This window comes from Diceros bicornis, chromosome 2 (assembly GCF_020826845.1).
Source record: "Diceros bicornis minor isolate mBicDic1 chromosome 2, mDicBic1.mat.cur, whole genome shotgun sequence".
Classification (NCBI taxonomy): domain Eukaryota; kingdom Metazoa; phylum Chordata; class Mammalia; order Perissodactyla; family Rhinocerotidae; genus Diceros; species Diceros bicornis.
Genome location: NC_080741.1, coordinates 21,330,710 through 21,351,956, shown reverse-complemented (window position 1 = coordinate 21,351,956; position 21,247 = coordinate 21,330,710). Strand labels below are relative to the sequence as shown.

Sequence of the window (21,247 nt, the reverse complement as noted above, 5' to 3'; positions counted from 1 at the left end):
CTGTTCTTAGAGGGATGGCTTTCAGTTTTTCACCATTGAGGATGATATTAGCTGTGGGTTTCTCATATATGGTCTTTGTTATGTTGAGGTACTTTCCTTCTATACCCATTTTATTCAGAGTTTTTATCATAAATGGATGCTGTATCTTGTCAAATGCTTTCTCTGCATCTACTGAGATGATCATGTGATTTTTATTCTTCATTTTATTAATGTGGTGTATCACGTTGATTGATTTGCGAATGTTAAACCATCCCTGCATCCCTGGAATAAATCCCACTTGATCATGGTGTATAATCTTTTTAAGTATTGTTGTATGCGATTTCCTATTATTTTGTTGAGGATTTTTGCATCAATGTTCATCAGTGATATTGGCCTGTAGTTTTCTTTTTTCGTGTTGTCCTTGTCTGGTTTTGGTATCAGGGTAATGTCGGCTTCATAGAATGAGTTAGGGAGCTTTCCCCGCTCCTCAATTTTTTGGAAGAGTTTGAGAAGGATAGGTATTAAGTCTTCTTTGAATGTTTGGTAGACTTCCCCAGGGAAGCCGTCTGGTCCTGGACTTTTATTTTTGGGGAGGTTTGTGATTACTGTTTCAATCTCCTTACTGTTGATTGGTCTATTCAAATTCTCTACTTCTTCTTGATCCAGTTTTGGAAGGTTGTATGATTCTAAGAATTTATCCATTTCTTCCAGATTGTTGAATTGGTTGGCATATAGCCTTTCATAGTATTCTCTAATAATCTTTTGTATTTCTGAGGTGTCTGTTGTAATTTCTCCTCTTTCATTTCTGATTTTACTTATTTGTGCCTTCTCTATTTTTTTCTTGGTGAGTCTAGCTAAAGGTTTGTCAATTATGTTGATCTTTTCCAAGAACCAGCTCTTGGTTTTATTAATTTTTTCTATTGTTTTTTTGGTCTCTATTTCATTTATTTCTGCTCTGATTTTTATTATTTCCCTTCTTCTGCTGATTTTGGGCTTGGTTTGTTCTTCTTTTTCCAGTTCCTTTAGGTGCATTGTTAGATTGTTTATTTGAGATTTCTCTTGTTTGTTGAGATAGGCCTGTATTGCTATAAACTTCCCTCTTAGAACCGTTTTTGCTGTATCCCATAAATTGTGGCATGTCGTATTTTCATTTTCATTTGTCTCCAGGTATTTTTTGATTTCTTCTTTGATTTCTTCATTGACCCAGGCATTGTTCAGTAGCATTTTGTTTAATCTCCACGTATTTGTGGCTTTTCTGATTTTCTTCCTGTAGTTGATTTCTAGTTTCATACCATTGTGGTCAGAAAAGATGCTTGGTATTATTTCAATCTTCTTAAATTTATGGAGACTTGTTTTGTGGCCTAATATGTGATCAATCCTGGAGAATGTTCCATGTGCATTTGAAAAGAACGTGTATTCTTCGATTTTTGGATGGAATGCTCTGTATATATCTACTAGGTCCATCTGTTCTAGTGTATCATTTAAGGCCAATGTTTCCTGATTGATCTTCTGTTTGGATGATCTATCCATTGGTGTAAGTGGAGTGTTAAAGTCCTCTACTATTATTGTGTTACTGTCTATTTCTGATTTTATGTCTGTTAATAACTGCTTTATATATTTAGGTGCACCTACATTGGGTGCGTAGATATTTACAAGTGTTATATCCTCTTGTTGGATTGTTCCCTTGATCATTATGTAATGCCCTTCTTTGTCTCTTTTTACAGTTTTTGTTTTAAAGTCTATTTTGTCTGATATGAGTACTGCTACCCCAGCTTTCTTTTCATTGTCATTTGCATGGAGTATCTTTTTCCATCCCTTCACTTTCAGTTTGTGAGTGTCTTTATGTCTGAAGTGTGTCTCTTGTATGCAGCATATATATGGGTCTTGTTTTTTTATCCAATCAGCCACCCTATGCCTTTTAATTGGAGCATTTAGTCCATTGACGTTTAAAGTAGCTATTGATAAGTATGTACTTACTGCCATTTTTTAACTTTTTTTTTTCTCAGTGTTTTAGTAGTCCTTCTCTCTTCCTTCCTTCTTCTATACAGAATTGATGGTCTCTTTAGTTTAACCTCTGTCTGAAAGCTCTACTCTTTAACTCCCCTCCTCCCTCCTTTTATGTTTTTGATATCATATCTAACCTCTTTTTTGTGCATTTGTATCCATTACCCTCTTATCGTGGAAATAGACAATTTTTCCTATTTGTGGTCTTCTCTTTTCCCCTTAAATCAGTCCCTTTAACATTTCTTGTAGCACGGGTTTCTTGGTGACAAACTCCTTTAATTTTTGCTTGTCTCGGAAAATTTTGATCTCTCCTTCCATTTTGAATGATAACCTTGCTGGGTAGAGTATTCTTGGCTGTAAGTTTTTTCCTTTTACACTTTAAATATATCATGCCATTCTCTTCTAGCCTGTAAGGTTTCTGCTGAGAAGTCTGCTGATAGCCTTATGGGGTTTCCTTTGTATGTAACTTGACTTTCTCTCGCGGCTTTTAGGATTCTCTCTTTATCTTTAATTCTGGACATTTTGATTATGATGTGTCTTGATGTGGGCCTCTTTGGGTTTATCTTGTTTGGGGCTCTCTGTGCTTCCTGTACCTGGATGTCTGTTTCCTTCCTTAGGTTAGGGAAGTTTTCATCTATTATTTCTTGAAATAGATTCTCTGCCCCTTTGTCTTGCTCTTCTCCTTCCAGGACACCTATAACACGGATGTTAGTGCGCTTGATGTTGTCCCAGAGGTCCCTTAGACTGTCCTCAGTCTTTTTAATTCTTTTCTCTTTTACCTGTTCACCTCGGGTAATTTCTTCTAGTCTTTCGTCCAGCTCACAGATCCGTTCTTCTGTATCCTCTACTCTGCTTTTGAGTCCCTCTAATGAATTTTTCATTTCCAGTATTGTATTCTTCATTTCTGATTGGTTCTTTTTTATATCTTCCATTTCTTTGTTGACATTCTCACTGAGTTCATCTATTCTTCTCCCCAGATCACTGAGCATCCTTAACACTCTTAGTTTGAACTCTCTGTCGGGTAGGTTGCTCATTTCTGTTTCACTTAGTTCCTTTTCTGGGGTTTTGTCCTGTTCCCTTACTTGGAATGTATTCCTTTGCCTCTTCATTTTGCCTCTTTCCCTGTGTTTGTGTCTACGTATTAGGTAGGTCAGCTACGTCTCCTGCTCTTGGATAGGTGACCTTATGTAAGTGATGGCTTAGGAGGCCTGCTGTGTGCTTCCCTCAGTTCTCAATGTTCCAGGGGTGACCCCTATGTGGGCTATGTGTGTCCTTCTGTTGTGGCCTGTTTGCTCTCCCGGTAGACGCCCAGGGAGGCCGAGTTATGCTCCTGGGCAGCTGTTGTAATGCTCAGCTGCTTGTAGTTGTTGTGGGCCCTTCAGTCTCCTTATCAGGTGTGGGGAGCCCCAGCACAGTTGGCTGCAAGTTCTATTAACACATTTGTGTTGCAGTATTTCTTTTAAGTGAGTAGGCCCCCAGCATGGCAGGTTGTTAGGCTCAGGGCCTTACAATTGCTATAAGCCTCCAGCCTTTTGGTCTCTTGTCAGTTCTCTGAGGGTTGCAGCTGGGTGGGGCTGGCCTCAGGCATGGGAGCACCCAATTGTTTCAGGCTTTTGAAGGTGGGGCAAACCCCCTATGTGGGTCTTTGAGAAGCACAAGTCTTCTGCAGCTGACAAGCCCTGCCACCCACAGGTCCACACACACAGTCAACACAGTTCTGCCCCGTGTGCGTGCCCCGACCTTCCGAAGCAGACCCAGTCTCTCCACGGTGGGAGCCCCACACACTCCACAGACGCCCCACACTCTCCACCCACTCCTTGTGCACTCCCTGCCCCACTGAAGTCGGCTCAGTTGCCAGGCTGCAGAGAATCCACTCACCAATCTATGCAGGCCCACAAGTTGCCTGAGGGCTTGTTGTTGGGTGGGGCCAGTCTCTAGGGTGGGCTGCCTGCCCTGGCTGAGCTGGATTAAATCGGTGCTCTAGCGGGTGGGGCAGACCCTGGGCTAGCAGGCCCCAGGGAGAACTCCAATGGCGTCTGTGTCAGCACGCCCACACCAGGCCACAACAATGGCCGCCGCCAATGTCCCAGTCCCTGGAGAGGTCTCACCTCTCACTGAGATGCACTCAGGGCCTATTAGGTGAGTGTCTTTTCACCACAGCACTGTGCACCTTTCTTTCTGGTGATTTTAGGTTGCTTTCTGAAACGGATGAGTTTGCGCACGGGCCCTTTAAGAGCCGGTTTTAGTTTCTTTGTGAACCAGGTTTTCTGGGGTACTCCCCAATGTTTTAGTAGCAGGCAACATCAGATATTATGCTGCTGGTCTCGATTGTGCTGGGTCCACAAAATGCCCACAGCGAGGGCGTTCCCCGGCTCAGGGCCCCGCGCCTCCAGGGAGGGCTACGAACCTGTGAGCTGCTCCTGTTCGGCCGTGAAGCTGGCGGCTTGTGAAGGCGGCGTTTTTCCTCTCCAGAAGGGAGTTTCTGCCTCTTCTACCTCAGTTAAGATTGTCCGTTGTTGCATAAGTTCCTCATATCCAGTTTTCAGTTTTGTCTCGGGGTAATTTTTCCACGAGTAGTTGTAAATTGGCTGTGTCCGCGGGGGGAGGTGAGTTCAGAGTCTGCCTGTGCCGCCATCTTGACCCATCTCTCCTACTTCCTTTGTCTTTAAAATGAGGGTAAAATCTTTGCCTCACAGGGTTTTGAAAGTTGAATGTGTGTGAGGGTTAATTTTACATGCCAACTTGGCTAGACTATGGTGCCCAGTTATTTGGTCAAACACCAATCTAGAGGTTGCTCTGAAAGGGTTTTTAAGAAGTGACTAACATTTAAATCAGTAAATTCTGAGTAAAGCAGATCACTCTCCGTAATGTGGGTGAGCCACATCTGATCAGTTGACAACTTTGAGAAGACTGAAGTCTCCCAAGTTTCCAGAGAAGACTGCCTTCAGCCTCAAAACTGCAATGCCAACTCCTGTTGGAATTTCCAGCCTGCCCTGCACATTTCAGACTTGCCAGTCCCCACAATCACATGAGCCAATTTCTTAAAGCTCCCGCTTGATACAGCTATACAGATACAGATCTAGATATAGTCTCTATACATACCAGATATATATACATACACACCCTATTGGTTCTATTTCTCTTGAGGCCCCTAATACAATGTGTTAAATATGTGTACGTCAGCATTTCTCAACCTATATAGTTTCCTTACTATTGACATTTTGAGCCAGATAATTCTTTGTTATGGAGAACTGTCTTGTGTATTGCAGGATGTTTAGCAGCATCCCTGGCCTCCACTGACTAGATGCCAGTAGCACTGACCCCCTCCCCCCGGCAGTAAAAGGAAAAGTCTCCCCATTGTCAAATGTTCCCTGGAGACGAAAATCTCCCCGAGTTGTAAGCCATGGGTATAAATAATTATGAAAATGCAGGGGCCATTTCTCCCTGGTTCACCCCCATTAAACCAGGGGCTGCCCTGCAGCCCGTGGAGCTCGCACACTCTTCCCTTCCCCCATCAAAACGAGTTTGTCAGTTTCCACAAAATCCAGCTCAAAACCCAGCCCCGCCAAAGGTGGCCCTAATGGCCCTCCCTCCTCTTTCAGATCCCACCTCTATGCCTGTCTTTCCCTGTGCACATTTCGCTTGATGACACTGTTTTCCAACAGTCTTTTCATAGATTCACATACATGTACTTGGCCCACTTCCGCTGAACCTCCTCGAAGGAAGGGGCAGCCCTGATAAGAGGAGAAGATAGTTTTATTCAAGTCCAAATCCTGCCGTTTGCCAGCTTGTGAGCTTGGGATAGTCATTCATTCTTCCTGAGTTTCAGTATTAGTATCTACAAAATGGAAATGGTGGAGTCTATTTGATAGAGTGGTTATGAAGTACAAGCACTTGTTAAACTATAAAAATATAGGATTTTTCCTGCCAAAAGCAAAACTGTGGCTTTTCTATTTTTTGTTAAGAGAAGAGCCAGTACAGGGGAGTTTAGGATGAAATATGACCTTGGAAAATGCTAAATGAACAAACAAATACATGAATTTGCATATCATAGTTTGCATTTTGTTTTAATTTATTTTCTTCTTCTGATAGCTTTTAAAGTAATGTAGGCGGCGTCCTTTCTGTGTCCTTCTGAGATTATTATATAAATTACCTAATGTGGCAGCTGCCAAGGCAATGCAATTTGCCTAGTTATTGATTTCAAGTTCCTGGAAATGATGGCCCTCATCCATAATTCTACTTATTCTCATTGTCTACGTCTTTTATTTCCTTAGGGAGCACCCATGCTTGAGACCAAGTATTTGTCCTTCAGAACTGGCTGAAGCAGTCCTCTTCCAGAAAAATCATCTCTGTACCCCTCACCAACCCCCCCCCCGCCACCCCCCACTCCCACCCCCACCCCCACCCCCACCCCCACCCCCCGCCGCCCAGGCATCGAGATGCTTCTTTTCTGATTTCCTACAGCCCAACTGCACCATAGCACAGATCTACCTCCCGCCCCACCCCCACCCCCCATCACACTGTGAGTTCAGGCGGCTGAGGGCTGTGTTTACTGGATTTTGTAATCCCAGGGGCTGGTGCACTGTTTGGCCAAAGCAGGTGGCTACACTCACGAGTGTGATGATGACTCACTAGGGCTCTGATACTATGTGTCCATCTGCCTGCAGGGTGTCTCTACTTCCATGACATGTGGACGCCTCAAACTCAGAATTTCAAAAATATGAAGTCTGGATCTTCCCTCCTGTACCAGTTGTCTAATTTTGCAAAACAAACCATTCCAAAACACAGTGGCCTAAAAACAATTTCTCTCTCATGGTTCCGTGGGTTGACTGGGGTCTCCTGGGCAGTTCTTGCTCACGGTCTTGATCATCAGATGGTGGCTGTGGCTGGAGTCATCAGAAAGCTTTTTCAATCACGTCTGGCATCTGGGCTGGGATGACTGGATTGTCTGAGGGCTGGTCAGACATCTCTGTCTTTTTTCCGCGTAGCCCTTCCATGGGGCTAGCTAGGGTTTCTTTATAACATGGTGGTTCCAGAATAGTGGAATTTATTACATGGCGATTGGCTGGCTGCTGCTTCTCACGCTCCAATAGCTCTACGAGCCTGGGTGGAAGCTACAAAGCTTCTTATGACATGGTATTGAAAGTCTCAAGACATCACTTCTGCCGTATTCTATTGATTAAGTCATAAGCCCAATCCAGGGTCAAGGGGAGGGAAATTAGACCTCCGTCTCAATGGAAGCAGTAACAAAGAATTCATGGCCATATTTAATCTACCGTATTTCTAAGTGCAGTTTCTTGTCTCTGTCAATGATGCTTTTGTATCCTTACACCTCAGGAATTTTTTTTAAAGGCAAGATATATTGAAATGAAAATAGAAATTCATTTATTCACTATTTGGGGATACTTAATTTGTTTCCTTACCAGATTGGTTTTCATAAGACATGAACACTCTCTTTTCAAGAGCTTCTGTTGGCTCCTTCTTACTTCCTGCACTACATCATTTAACACTCTTTTTTCCTCCCTTATTCATGGTTTCTTTGAAATATACAGAAAACTACAAAGAATAATGTAACAAATACCCCCTAGCCAGATTTAATACTAACATCTTGCAATGTTTGTTTCAGACTTTTTTAAAGAAATAAAATATTCCAGATAGGGTTGAAGTCCCCTTCGTCCCCCGCCCTGATCCTGTTTTCCATTTTGCCTTCCGAGGGGACCACTGTTCTTCAGTTAATTCATGTTATTCCCAGGTTTGCTTTCACATACATATGCTTAAAAAATATTTTGATATGTTTTAATAGTTTTACATGGATGACATTATACTTCTTCTGGGACATCTTCCCTCATCCTCTCATCCAGGGATGGGAGCCCTGCTGCAGCGAGGTCATATCAACCTACAACTAGTTTTCTCAATGTGTTTTGAGATTTGTTCCTATTAAAGCATGTAGAGCTAAACTGTTCATTTAATGCTTCAATACTATTTTCATGTATGAGTATGCGCCCGTTTAATTCGTTTTCCTCTTCACGAGCATTTAGATGATTTGCAATTTTTACAAATGTTCATAGAAGTCTTCTTGTGCACTTGTACCAGAGTTTCTCTAGGGTATATACTTTAAATGAAATTTCTGGATCATCTTTAATTTTAATAGATTAAGCCAAATTGCTCTCTAAAGTGAGTGTGTCAAAGTATATTCCCACCAGCCATGTACATGAGCTGTAATTTTCCTACATCCTTCTCAGGCCTTGGTATTGTCAGTCTCTACTTTTTGCCAGTCTAATAGGAGGGAAATGGAATCTTATTGTTTTAATATGCATTTCCCTGTTATTGATAAGGTTAAGGATCTTTTCATGTGTCTATTGACCATTCAGATTACCTCTGCTGTGAATTGCCTATTCATATCCATTGTCCATTTTTCTATTGGGTTTAGTAGTTTCTTATTGATTTGTAGAAATACTTAATATTTCTGGGTAGTAATCTTTTGCTGGTTAAATATGTTGTTCCTCTAGTCTAGTTGCTTGTTTCTTTTTTTTTTTTTTTTTTTTGTGAGGAGATCAGCCCTGTGCTAACATCTGCCAATCCTCTTCTTTTTTTGCTATGGAAGACTGGCCTTGGGCTAACATCGTGCCCATCTTCCTCCACTTTATATGGGACTCCGCCACAGCATGGCTTGCCAAGTGGTGCGTCGGTGCGCACCGGGGATCCAAACCCGCGAACCCCGGGCCGCCGCAGCGTTGCGTGTGCACTTAACCACTTGCGCCACCGGGCCGGCCCCTCTAGTTGCTTCTTTCTTATTTATGATGTCTTTTGTCAACATTTAACATTTTGATGTACTTACATTCACTCCTTTACGGTCTGTACCTTATTGTATCTTCCTTAAGAATTTCTTCCAAAGTCATAATGATTTTGGTTTGTATTTTGACATATTGCTTTTGGAGGGTCTTTTGTTTTATCAGAGTTTAATTTTAATAAATAGCTATGCTTTTCTTGAATAATATCCCCCTCCCATCTTCCGTGTTATTGTTGTCTAATATTTTAGTTATATTTTATTTTAAAATACCCCAAATTATTATATTTTCCACAGTCAATAATGTGATGGGGGACACGCGAGGGGAAATTATTTTCAATAGGGTGCTAATCAAAAGTCTAAGGAGGACATGTTATTTAAACAAACATCTTAGCAAAGTGAGGAAGCAGAAAACGCAAAGGTTCTGAGGTAGAGCAAACTTGTCCTGTTCAAGAAAAATCAAGATCAGCGAAACTGGAGTGGTGTGGGGGAGGGGGAGATAAGAAGGAGATGAGGATTAGTAGGAGCCAGGCCCTGTAGGGCCTTGATGGGCATGGTAAGAAATTTTGAGTTAGATGTGTGATCTTATTTTTTAGTTTAAAGCATTTTAGAAGAATCTGTAGTTGAGCAACGGTGGCAGCAGGGAGTCAAATTAGGAGGCTTTTACTAAAATCCAGGTGAGAAGATGGTATCTTTGATTAAGATAGAAGTAAAAAAAAAGTATTGAGAAATGGCTGGATCTCAGATCTACTTTTTAAAATAAAACCAACAATATTTGCTCATGGGCATGAAAGAAAGAGAGGAATCAATGATAACCCCTATGCTTCTAGCCTGGGCAACTTGTAGTAGTGGTACCATTTACTGAGATGGCAGCTGCAGTCAATTGTGCATAATTTAACCATTAATTGTTCTTTAATTATTTAGTGTACCCTCAACGTAGGCAAACACAGTTGGGGACAGTATATTCACATTTGATTGATTAGTTGATTCCACTTCTATCAGTTAATTCCTGTGTGACTTTTGGCAAGCTACTTAACCCTCTGATTCAATCTCGTTTGTAAAACGAGTCTAATATTTATTGATACTCCTTGGGTTGTTGAGGGGATTAAGTGTAGCCCTTAGAACAATGCCTGGCACATAGTAAGCGCTCAGTTGGTTTAGCTCTTCTTATTCATTCAGAGAACCCTCCCCTCAACTATAGTCAGTCAAATCAGGGATCTTCTGAGTTACTCTTTCCTTTGCTCAATGAAAGGTCAGAATATTTTTCAAAGCTAATAGAGAAAATCCATGCCAACTTTAGACTGCTACTCTGTGTCTGAATCTTGTCAGTTACCTCTTGCTTTTCTAAACCTGAAATGTAGGAGGTCGACAATTAGTAGATATGTGTTGAATGTCTACTTCGGGCTTAACTGCCAGGATATTAAAGAGGACCCGTTAGACTTTCTTCCTGCCATCCTAAGCCATGTATGCTTTTGATTTAGCTGCAATGAATAAATATTTTATCAGTGACCCAACATATTTCATTACTTCTCTGTTCCTTTTGGGTATTGCTGGACAGATCTCAGACTAGCTGATGTCATTGTTGGCTTTTGTGAATTGTGTCAGTATGGCTGCCCTTTTGTAGCTTTAGCCAAATAGAAAAACAGCAACTTGGCGATGAGGAGCCTCGATTCAGACTTAATGGGATCAGCTATAAACAGCAGAAATTCACAGCAGTTGATAACTCATTCACTGAGAAAGAAGACAATTTAAGGAAATAATTTCCAGTAAAAAATAATTACAAACATAGATTATCTGGTACATTCTAACACAATAGATAAAATTCCTTCATCCTCAGAGAACTGGATAGCATGGAAGGTTTTGCCTCAAGGAAAGCAATATAATGTAATGGAAAAAGTACTGGACTCTGAACGCTGGAGCTGGCTGTGACCTGGGGAAATGCTCAACCTTGCTAAGCCTCAGATGTTTCCTTTGTAAAATGGGAATAATAGTTCCTACCTACCTCATGGGTGCTATCAGGATTCAGGGAGACAATGGCTAGGAAAGGACTTGGAAAGGTGCAAAATGTTAAACCTAAGCAAACATTATACCTATACAACCCAAAACAAATGTTAAGGTTTGGAAATGTATGGGAGAAAGACTTTAGGAGAGGAAGTAAGTTGCTTTCCAGGATATTTTTAGCCAGTGTCTTTTCTAGATTGCTCTACTCACAAGCCGTCCCATTGTAAAGATGGCAATAACAAGAATAAAAATAACAGCTAACATTTATTTAATATCCACTGCAAAGCAGATGCTGTGCCAACTCCTTTACAGGTATCAGTTCATTTAACCCCTACAACAATTCCTTGAAGAGGATGTGGTTACTGACACCATTTGATGGATGAGAAACAGGGTCAAAGGGATTAAATTACTTGCCTGGTCATGCAGTTAGTGGGCCACACAAACAGGATTTTTAATCAGGTAGCCTGATGCCAGAACCTATGAGTTCAACTATTAGGCTACACAGCCTACAGCTGGATCAGAGTGTAATTGAGGTGTGACCTCAGCGTTGGGAGTTGCCAAGTCATTTTCAGTGAAGCAACTTCCCCTTGTGCCTCAGAAATTTGTTCTGCTCCTATGTGCTGATCACAGTTTCTTTCCTGTCCCTGCTATTTCATGCTCTCCCACCATCACAGGTATTGGAGGCTGAATTGGTTTAGGTGACGCTTGCTGCTGTAGCAAATAAACCCAAAAATGTATACTGGAAAACACAATAGTATGTTACATTATTACTGATTTAACAGAAGTAGGTGGATAGACACATTCATGGGGCAGCTCCTCTCCACACAGTCATTCAGGTCCCCAGGTTGAGAGTAGCTCTGCCATCTTCAACATTTGGCTCTTGAGGTTGTCTCCAGTCTAGGCAACTGGAAGGCGCAAAGAGATGGAGGAGGGCCCTGTGGGCGATAGAAGGCCAGGCCCAGAAGTGGGTGCTATCACTTCTGCTCACATTCCACTGGCTAGAACTCTACCCTATAGCCATTGCAAGTGGGTCTGGGACATGTAGTCCCCAGCTGGCAGCCACTGCTCAGTGACAACTCTGCAATGTAGTGGGGGTAGCACAAATTTTTGTTGGATAGCTAGAGGTGTCTGCTACTGGAATCATGATTATGCTAAGTGGTTTATCATGGGTGAAATTTTATTTGAGTTCCTTTAATTGGGTTCTTCAGGATTCCAGGGGGAGTTATGAACTTGGGGAAAGTTTTTTGGTCTTGCTTCCCTGTTTCCCATCCCACTAATACAAAACTTATCACAGATGACAGTCTCAGGGGGACACATTTCTCCCTGTAACTGTTCCATACCTGCCCTCAACATGTCACTGGGCTCTTGGCTTACTTCTCCGGTTTTTTTTTGTTGTTGTTTCCTCTAACTGTATTTAATTAATCAAAAAATTGGTTATTCTTTTTCTATACATTTATTAGATCTGAGGTACATGGAATTGGATTAATCCTAATCCTTAGTTTATTACACACTCTTATCCACGGGTCCTTGCAAGACTTTCTACTTATTTATTTGCTTTTTTAATTAATGTAATAAAACCATGAAACTCTACCCATATGAACGCTAGAATATTAACAATAACTTATATCTACAGTGAGTTCCCTCCCAATCCCATCCCCCTGCCTCCCACATCCTATGTAACCACTATCCTAGATCTTGTGTTTATTATTCTTTTGCTTTATTTTTAATAGACTTTATTTTTTAGAGTGGGTTACAGCAAAATTGAACATGAGGTACAGAGATTTGCCATATGCCCTCTGTCCCACACATAGATAGCCTCTCCCATTATCAACATCCCTCACCAGAGTGGTACATGATGAACCTACATTGATGCATTATTACCACACAAAGTCCGTAGTGTAGTTTACATTACGTTCACTCTTGGTGTTGTACATTCTATGGCTTTGGATAAATTTATAACATGTATCCACCATTACAGTATCATACAGAGTAGTTTTACTGCCCTAAAATTCATCTGTCCTCTACCTATTCATCCGTCCTTTCCCCCTCACCCCTGGCAACCACTGATCTTTTTACTCTCTCCCTGGTTTTGCCTTTTCCAGAATGTTATATAGTTGGTATCATACAGCATGTAAGCCTTTTCAGATTGGCTTCATTCCGTTAGTAATACGCATTTAAGCTTCCTCCATGTCTTTTCATGGCTTAATAGCTCATTTCTTTTTAGTGCTGAATAATATTCTATTGTCTGGATGTCCCACAGTTTATTTATCTACTCAGCTACTGAAGGGCATCTTAGTTGCTTCCAGGTTTTGACAATTATGAATAAAGCTGCTATAAACATCCATTTGCAGGGTTTTGTGTGGACATAACTTTTCAGCTCCTTTGGGTAAATACTAAAGAGCACAACTGTTGGATCATTTAGTAAGAATATGTTTAGCTTTGTCAGAAACCACCGAACTGTCTTCCAAAGTGGATGTGCCATTTTGCATTCCCACCAGCAATTTGTGAGAGCTCCTGCTGTTCCACATCCTCACCAGCATTTGGTGTTGTCAGTGTTTTGGATTTTGGCCATTCTAATAGATGTGTAGGGTATCTAATCGTTTTCATTTGCAATTCTCTGATGATATGTAATGTGGAACATCTTTTCATATGCTTGTTTGTCATCTGTAAATCTTTTTTAAGGTGCCTGTTAAGGTCTTTGGCCCATTTTTTAATCGGGCTGTTTGTTTTCTTATTGTCAAGTTTTAAGAGTTCTTTGTATATTTCGAATAACAATCCTTTCTCAGATGTATCTTTTATAAATATTTTCTACCAGTCTGTGGCTTGTCTTCTCATTCTCTTGACATTGTTGTTCATAGATTGGAAGTTTTTAACGGTAATGAAGTCCAGCTTATCTGTTATTTCTTTCATGGATTGTGCCTTTGGTGTTGTATCTAAAAGTCATTGCCAAACCCAAGGTCATCGAGATTTTATTCTATGTTGTCTTCTAATGTTTTATAGTTTTGTGTTTTATATTTAGGTTTGTTATTCATTTTGAGTTACTTTTTTGTGAAAGGCGTAAGGTCTGTGTCTAGATATTTTTTGCGTGTGAATGTTCAGTTGTTTCAGCACCATTTGTTAAAAAGCTTATCTTTCCTCCATTGTATTGCTTTTGTTCATTTCTTAAAGATCAATTGACTATATTTATGTGGGTCTATTTCTGGACTCTGTGTTCTGTTCCACGGATCTACTCTTTCACCAATACCACATTGTCTTGATTACTGTAGTCTTGAAGTCAGATAGTGTCTGTTCTCCAACTTTGTTCTTCTCCTTCAATAATTGTGTTGGCTATTCTGGGTCTTTTGGCTCTCCGTATAAACTTTAGAATCAGTTTGTCAATATACACAAAATTACTTGCTGGAATTTTGATTGGGATTGTGTTGAATCTATAGATCAAGTTAGGAAGAACTGATATCTTGACAATATTGAGTCTTCCTATCCATCAACATGGAATATCTCATCATTTATTTAGTTCCTTAATTTCTTTCATCAGAGTTTTGTAGTTTTCCTCATATAGATCTTGTATATATTTTGTTAGATTTGTAACTATTTAATTTTAGGGGATGCTAATGTAAATGGTATTGTATTTTTAATTTCAAATTCCACTTGTTCATTGCTGGTATATAGGAAATCTTGACTTTTGTATGTTAACCTTGTATCCTGCAATCTTGCTATAATTGTTTACTAGTTTCAGGAGCATTTTGTCAATTCTTTCAGATTTTCTACATAGATGATTGTGTCATCTGTGAACAAAAATAATTGATTTCCTCTTTCCCAATATTTATACTTTTTATTTCCTTCTGTTGTCTTTTTTTTTTTTTTTTTTCAGTCTTTAAAATTCTTAAAAGATAACACCCATTTCTCCCAACCTCCACCCCACACCTCTGGCAACCACAAATCTGTTTTCTGTATCTATGAGCTTGGTTTGTTTTGTTTTGTTTTTTTCAGATTCCACATATGAGAGAGACCATATGGTATTTGTCTTTCTCTCTGACTTATTTCACTTAGTATAATGCCCTCAAGATCCATCCATGTTGTTGCAAATGGCAAGATTTCATTCTTTGTTTCATTTCATTTTTTTTAATTGAGTAAATTTAATTCCCTGAGATCATATCCCATAAACTATACAAATACTGTCCATTAGTCCAGTGGTTTTCAAACTTTCCTATGCATACATATCAGCTAGATATCTTATAAAAATGGTCCCCAGCAGGTCTGAGGTGGGGCGTGAGTGTCCACATGTCTAACAGTCTCCAGGGGATGCTGATGCTTCTGGTCCCCAGAGCACACTATTCTATTCTGAATATTCCGTTGTATATATATACAAAATTTCTTTATCCAGTCACCCATTGATGGACACTTAGGTTTTGTCCATATCTTGGCTGTTGTAAATAATGCTGCAATAAACACGGTGGTGCATATATTTTTGAGGGTTAGCATTTTCATTTTCTTCAGCTAAGAAGAAGCGGACTTGTTAGATCATATGGTAGCTCTACTTTTAATTTTTTGAGGAACTTCTATACTGTTTTCCATAGTGGCTGCACTAGTTTACATTCCAACCAACAGTGTACAAGGAATCCCTTTTCTCCCCGTCATCGCCAACACTTCTTATTTCTTGTCTTTTTGATAATAGCCATTCTAACAGGTGTGAGGTGATATCTGATTGTGGTTTTGAATTGCATTCCCCTGATGATTAATGATGTTGAGCATCTTTTCATGTACCTGTTGGCTGTCTATACGTCTTCTCTCGGAAAATACCTGTTCAGCCCATATTTTAGTTGGATTTTTTTTGCTAATTTCTTATGAGTTTTTTTTTTAATATATTTTGGATATTGACCCCTTATCAGGTTTAAGAGTTGCAAATATTTTCTCCCATTCAGTAGGTTGCCCTTTTATTTTGTTAATAGTTTCCTTTGCTGTGCAGAAGCTTTTTAGTTTGATGTAGTTCTACTTGTTTATTTTTGCTTTTGTTGCTTTTACTTTTGGTGTCAGATTTAAAAAATCATGCCAAGACCTATGTCAAGGAACTTACCACCTATGTTTTCTTCTAGGGGTTTTATGATTTTATTTTATGTTCAAGTCTTTAATCTATTTTGAGTTAATTTTTGTGTATGGTGTAAGATAGTAGTGCACTATCATCCTTTTGCATGTAGCTGTCCAGTTTTCCCAACACCATTTATTGAAAAGACTTTATCCTTTCCCTATTGTATATTCTTGACTCCTTTGTGATAAATTAATTGACCATATATGCATGGGTTTATTTCTAGGCTCCCTATTTTGTTCCATTTATCTATGTGTCTGTTTTTATGCCAATATCATACTGTTTATGCTAATACCATACTGTTTTAATTACTATAGAGTCTTTATAATAGAATTTTTAAATCAGGGAGCATCAGTCATTATGAATTCAAACATTTATCTTCCTTTTTCTCTGTCTTTTCCTTCAGATATTCCCATTACACATATATTACATCTTTTGTAGTTGTCTCACAGTTCTTGGATATTCTGGGGTGTTTTTTTCAGTTTTTCCATTTGCTTTTCAGTTTTGGAAGTTTCTGTTGAGATATCCTCAAGCTGAGATATTCTTTCCTCAGCTGTGTCCCATCTACTAATAAGCCCTTCAAAGACATTCTTCATTATTATTACAGTGTTTTTGATCTTTAGCATTTCTTTTCGTTCTTTCTTAGAATTTCCATCTCTCTCCATACATTGCCTCTCTGTTCTTGCATGCTGTCTACTTTATCCATAAGAGCCCTTAGCATATTAATCACAGTTGTTTTAAATTCATGATCTGATAGTTCCAACATCCCTGCCATATCTGAGTCTAGTTCTGCTTGCTTGTCTCTTCAAACTCTGTTTTTTTGCCTTTTAGTATGTCTTGTAATTTTTCCTGATAGCCAGACATGATGTAGTGGGTAAAGGAACTGCTGTAAATAGATCTTTAGCAGTAACACAGTGGTAGGGTGGGGTGGGGGGAAGGGAAGTGTTCTATAGCCCTGTGATTACGTCTGAGTCTTTTAGTGAGCCTGTGCCTCTGGACTGTGAACTTTACAAGTGCTTCTCATCTCCACCCCACCCCCCATTCTTAGGTGGGACGGCATGGCTAGAGGGGGCTGGAATTGCATGTATTCCTTCTCCCAGGTTAGTTAGGCTCTAATAAAAAAAACCCAGCTGGTTAGGCTCTGGTTAGATTCTCATGAGGGCAGAACTTGTTAAGAAGAACAGAATGCTCTGATGTATTTCAAAATGGTTCCTTGTCCCTTATCCCTGCTGGAAACAGGGGGATATTTTTCTCAGATATTCATTGTGAGAAACTGGTGGAGCTCTAAGGTAAAACTCACAAAAGTGTGGGGCCCCCGATGACTGGGTCCTCCTGGAGTTTTTATGTCTCAGACTTGTCCACACTGAGCCTCCAGCAATTCATCAGTTACAGTTCAGGTTTTCCTACCTCAGCACTGGTTCCTGTGGAGGTTTCAGTTCATTGGTTTCTTCTCTGGTCAGTTGTGATCTCTGAATTTGCCTATTGGTCTCCAGTTTTGGGGGTAGCCATTTGCCCTGTGACCTCACTTCCCTTACAGATCTAAGAAGAGTCATTGACCGTTCAGTTTGTTCATCTTTTTACTGGTTGTTGGGATGGAGTGGCAACTCCCAAGCGTCTTACATGTTGGACTGGAAACCATCCTTTTGCTTTTTAATTGTAGTGTCATCACACTTATAGTCCCTTAAAACTGTATAACTTAATTTTAGTTGTTTCTAATTTGAAAGAATATCATGCTGCATGTAGTTTTCTGGAATTTATTTTTTCACTCATTATATTCCTAAGTTATTCAAGTTTTTGTACCTAGCTGTAGTTAATTCAGTTGATTGATTTATAATATTACTTTGTGCAATTATGCTACATTAATTTATTCCTTTTTCCTACCAACAACAACTTCTTGGGTTGTTTCTAGGTTTGTGCTATTGCAATCAGTGCTGCTGTGAAAATACTTGAACACATCACCTGACATATATGTGCAAGAACTTCCCACATGGGTAGAATTGCCAGGTCATAGGGCATGAGAATGTTTTATAAGATAGTGCCAAACTGTTTTCCAAAGTGGCAGTGCCAATTTACACTTCCACCAACAATGTGTATGAGGTCCTGTTTATCCACATTCTCTTCAATACTTGATTTTGTCAGACTTTTTAATTTTTGCCAATGGAATGAATATAAAACAATATCTCAATATGATCTTGATTGGTATTTCCCTGATCACAAATGAGTTTGGACATTTCTTCATATGTTTATTGCCCATATGTTTTTCAATTCTATGAAATGTCTGTTCATTTTTTTTTGCCCATTTACTTTTGGGCTATTTATTCCTAGAAATTCTAGAAACGTTTATATATTTTTTTATACCAATTCTTTGTCAGTATTATGAATATCTTTTTCCAATATGTAATCTGTCTTTCCACTTTCTTTGTGATATCTTTGAAAAGAAGTTCTCACTCTAACATTGTAAAGTTTATTAATTTTTTTTCTTTTTTGGTACTTTCTGTGTCTAGTTTAAGAAATTCTTCCCTAAGTCTAACCCAGGTGAAAAATATGTCCATAGGTCCACCTATGGTTTTTACTTAATATTTTAAAGTTTTGCTTTTAACACTTAAGAACTTTATCCATCTGTGGTTGACTTTTGTGTACAGTGTGAAGGAGAGATTCAATTTTACCTATTTCCATGTGAATAACCATCCTCCCCCAACTCCACTGGTCTGCTGTGGCAACTATGCACGAGTGTCTCTGGGCTGTCTATTCCATTCCTTTGGTCACATTGTTCTTAAGTAAAGTTTTATAAATTTTGCTATCTTTTACGTATTTTAATATTTTTTAATTGATGTTTTATAATTAATTTAATGTTTATTTTTTATTAATCTTTTATATATTTTAATGTTTATTTCTTGATTTGATATTTTGTTGCTATTTTAACTTAACTCCTAAAAAGACTTAAATATTCTAGCTGCTTATTCTGGACATATGGAAATATGATAGACTTCTATGTTTTGAGGTTATATGAAGACACCTTGAATACTTTCCTTGTTATTTTTAATAATTTGTCTATATATGTAAACAATCATATCACTTGTAAACAATGACAGTTTTATTTGTTCTTATTTTTTTTCAGTACTTGTGGCTTTAATTTTGCTAGAACCTAGCAGTGAATGAGGGCCACCTTTTCTGGTTCTTCATTTAAAGAGAGTATTTCTAATATTTCTCCATTAGGATGATATACATTGCATATTTTTAAAATATATATTTTGTCAGGTTAAGTAAGTTTCCATCTTCCTTACAGGGAGTGGATTGGCTAGTGATTTATTTAGGATTTTTCATATTTATATTCATGAGTAAAATGGGCCTTTAATTTTCCTTTCTCATATTATCTTTGGTTTGCATATCAAGATTATACTATCCCCATAAAAATGGCTACTATTCATCTTTTTCTAATCTCTGAAACAATTTGTAAAAGATTAAGATGATCTGTTTCTTGAAAGTTTGGTGGAATTTGCCAATAAAACCATCTAGGCCTGGAGTTTTCTTTCAGTGAATTTTGTGTGTGTGTGTGAGGAAGATCAGCCCTGAGCTAACATCTGTAGCCAATCCTCCTCTTTTTGCTGAGGAAGACTGGCCCTGGGCTAACATCTGAGCCCATCTTCCTCTACTTTATATGAGACGCCACCACAGCATGGCTTGACAAGTGGTGCGTCGGTGCACGCTCGGGTTCTGAACCTGCGAACCCCAGGCTGCCGAAGCAGAGTGCCAACTTCATCGCTATGCCACCTGGCCGGCCCCTCAGTGAATGTTTTTTAACTACCACTTCAATTTTTAAAACATCTTTGCCTTATCTATAGTAATGTCTCCTTTTTCATTCATACAATTATCTGTGTCTTCTCTCTCTCTCCATTTTTTTTTTTTGATCTGCCTACTGTGAGGTTGGTGTTTTCAAAGCTTAATTTTCTTCATCTTTATTTTTTAGTTTGCTGATTTCTGCTCAAATTTTTACTATTTTAGTATCTCTACTTCTTTTGGATTTATTCTGTACTCTTTCTAATTTCTAGGTTGGGCACTTAATTCCTAGTGAATTTGCCTTGTTGAAATTTTAGTCACCTTAAGTTCATGTAATTGGATGTGGAAGGATTTCAGCAGAGTTTTTGACCCAGAAAGGATCAGTAGTCCAGACATGGCCGTTCTCTTGCTGTCTGTCGTTAGCCCCTCCAAGAGAAGACCTGCACAGGTGGTTGTCTGAGGGGCAGTTTTCTCCATGGCTGTTTCAAAACATGTGCTCAATATTTCAATGTGCTCTTGGCTTAATTGTTCATATTTTTTTTTTCTTCTAGCACTATTTGTCAGATCAAAGAACTGTTAACATGTGGAGCTGCTAGAATTTAGAGAGATGTAACCCTTTATGCTTCAGAGTAGGAATGTATGGAAGTGAGGCGGTGGTGTCACACTACAGTTTAGGAACAGAGTGAAACCCGGGTCATGAGACTTTGTAGCCTGTGCTCTTTCCACTGAGCCAAGCGCTCCTCAACACAGACGAGCATTCATTTTACAAAGTGGCAAGGTCACCTGCATGACCTTGTTCAAATATGATCAACATATATGGCCACTTCTTGTGGTTCTAGAAAATGCATCTGGGGAAAAGTGTGACATTAACAGTAAAACTATGAAATTTGCTTGCCCAGCGAGGGCTTGCGTGTTTTGTTTTGCTTACCATCATTGATTCCCTATTTATTTGTTCCTGTTGTGTGCCAAGGATTTATCCTGCAGCATTTCAACATGAACTTAAGTTCATGTTGTATATTTTTCTTTCTACCTTTAGACTTCTGAGAAGTAGAATGGCTCAAGGAAAGGAAACAGTGATGAGATCGGGGTTAAATAAACAAACAACCCTTTGTCTTGAACTTTGCTGGCACAGACCCAGCATTGTTTCTCACAGTGCAACAGCTGACAATATTCTTGTTTCTGAAGAACAATAAAATCAGTACTTAGAAATGATGTGTCCTGCATATGCATTTTAAAGGAAAGAAATGGCATTTATTTTAATTCTGCTGAAGTCTCTTTCGTATCCCTTCTGTGATCTTTTTTTTTTTTTGAAGACATGTCCTAGATTATGAATTGGCTTGTATGGGGCAGAGGTCTCTGTGAACCTCCTGGTTCCTAATAGCCTCAAGAGAGGCATTGCACAAGTTCTAAACACTCTGGGCTTGAAGCCAAGGGTTGGGTGGCTGTGTTGCTTTTGCAGCTGTGATTTAAATTAGAAACATTCTACCTTCTCAACAGAAATTTTACAGAGATCCCGATTTTTTTAAAGGCTTTTTATAGCCTATAACTTCTAAAAGAGATGTATTAACTCAGCTTACTTGATTCAGAATGAATAGAGTATAACAAAATTCAGATTAAAG

At 39.2% G+C, this 21,247-nt stretch overlaps 1 protein-coding gene across 1 annotated transcript in view; it reads left to right on the top strand.

Annotated features, from left to right (window-relative positions):
* Nucleotides 1–4,034: 4,034 nt before the first annotated feature.
* COL6A6 (collagen type VI alpha 6 chain) overlaps nt 4,035–21,247 on the top strand; it is a 124,291-nt gene continuing 107,078 nt past the window's right edge. Inside the window, exon 1 of the mRNA XM_058553315.1 lies at nt 4,035–4,122. Coding sequence (XP_058409298.1) covers nt 4,052–4,122 — 71 coding nt within the window. The 5' untranslated portion in view covers nt 4,035–4,051. The remainder of the gene's footprint in view (nt 4,123–21,247) is intronic.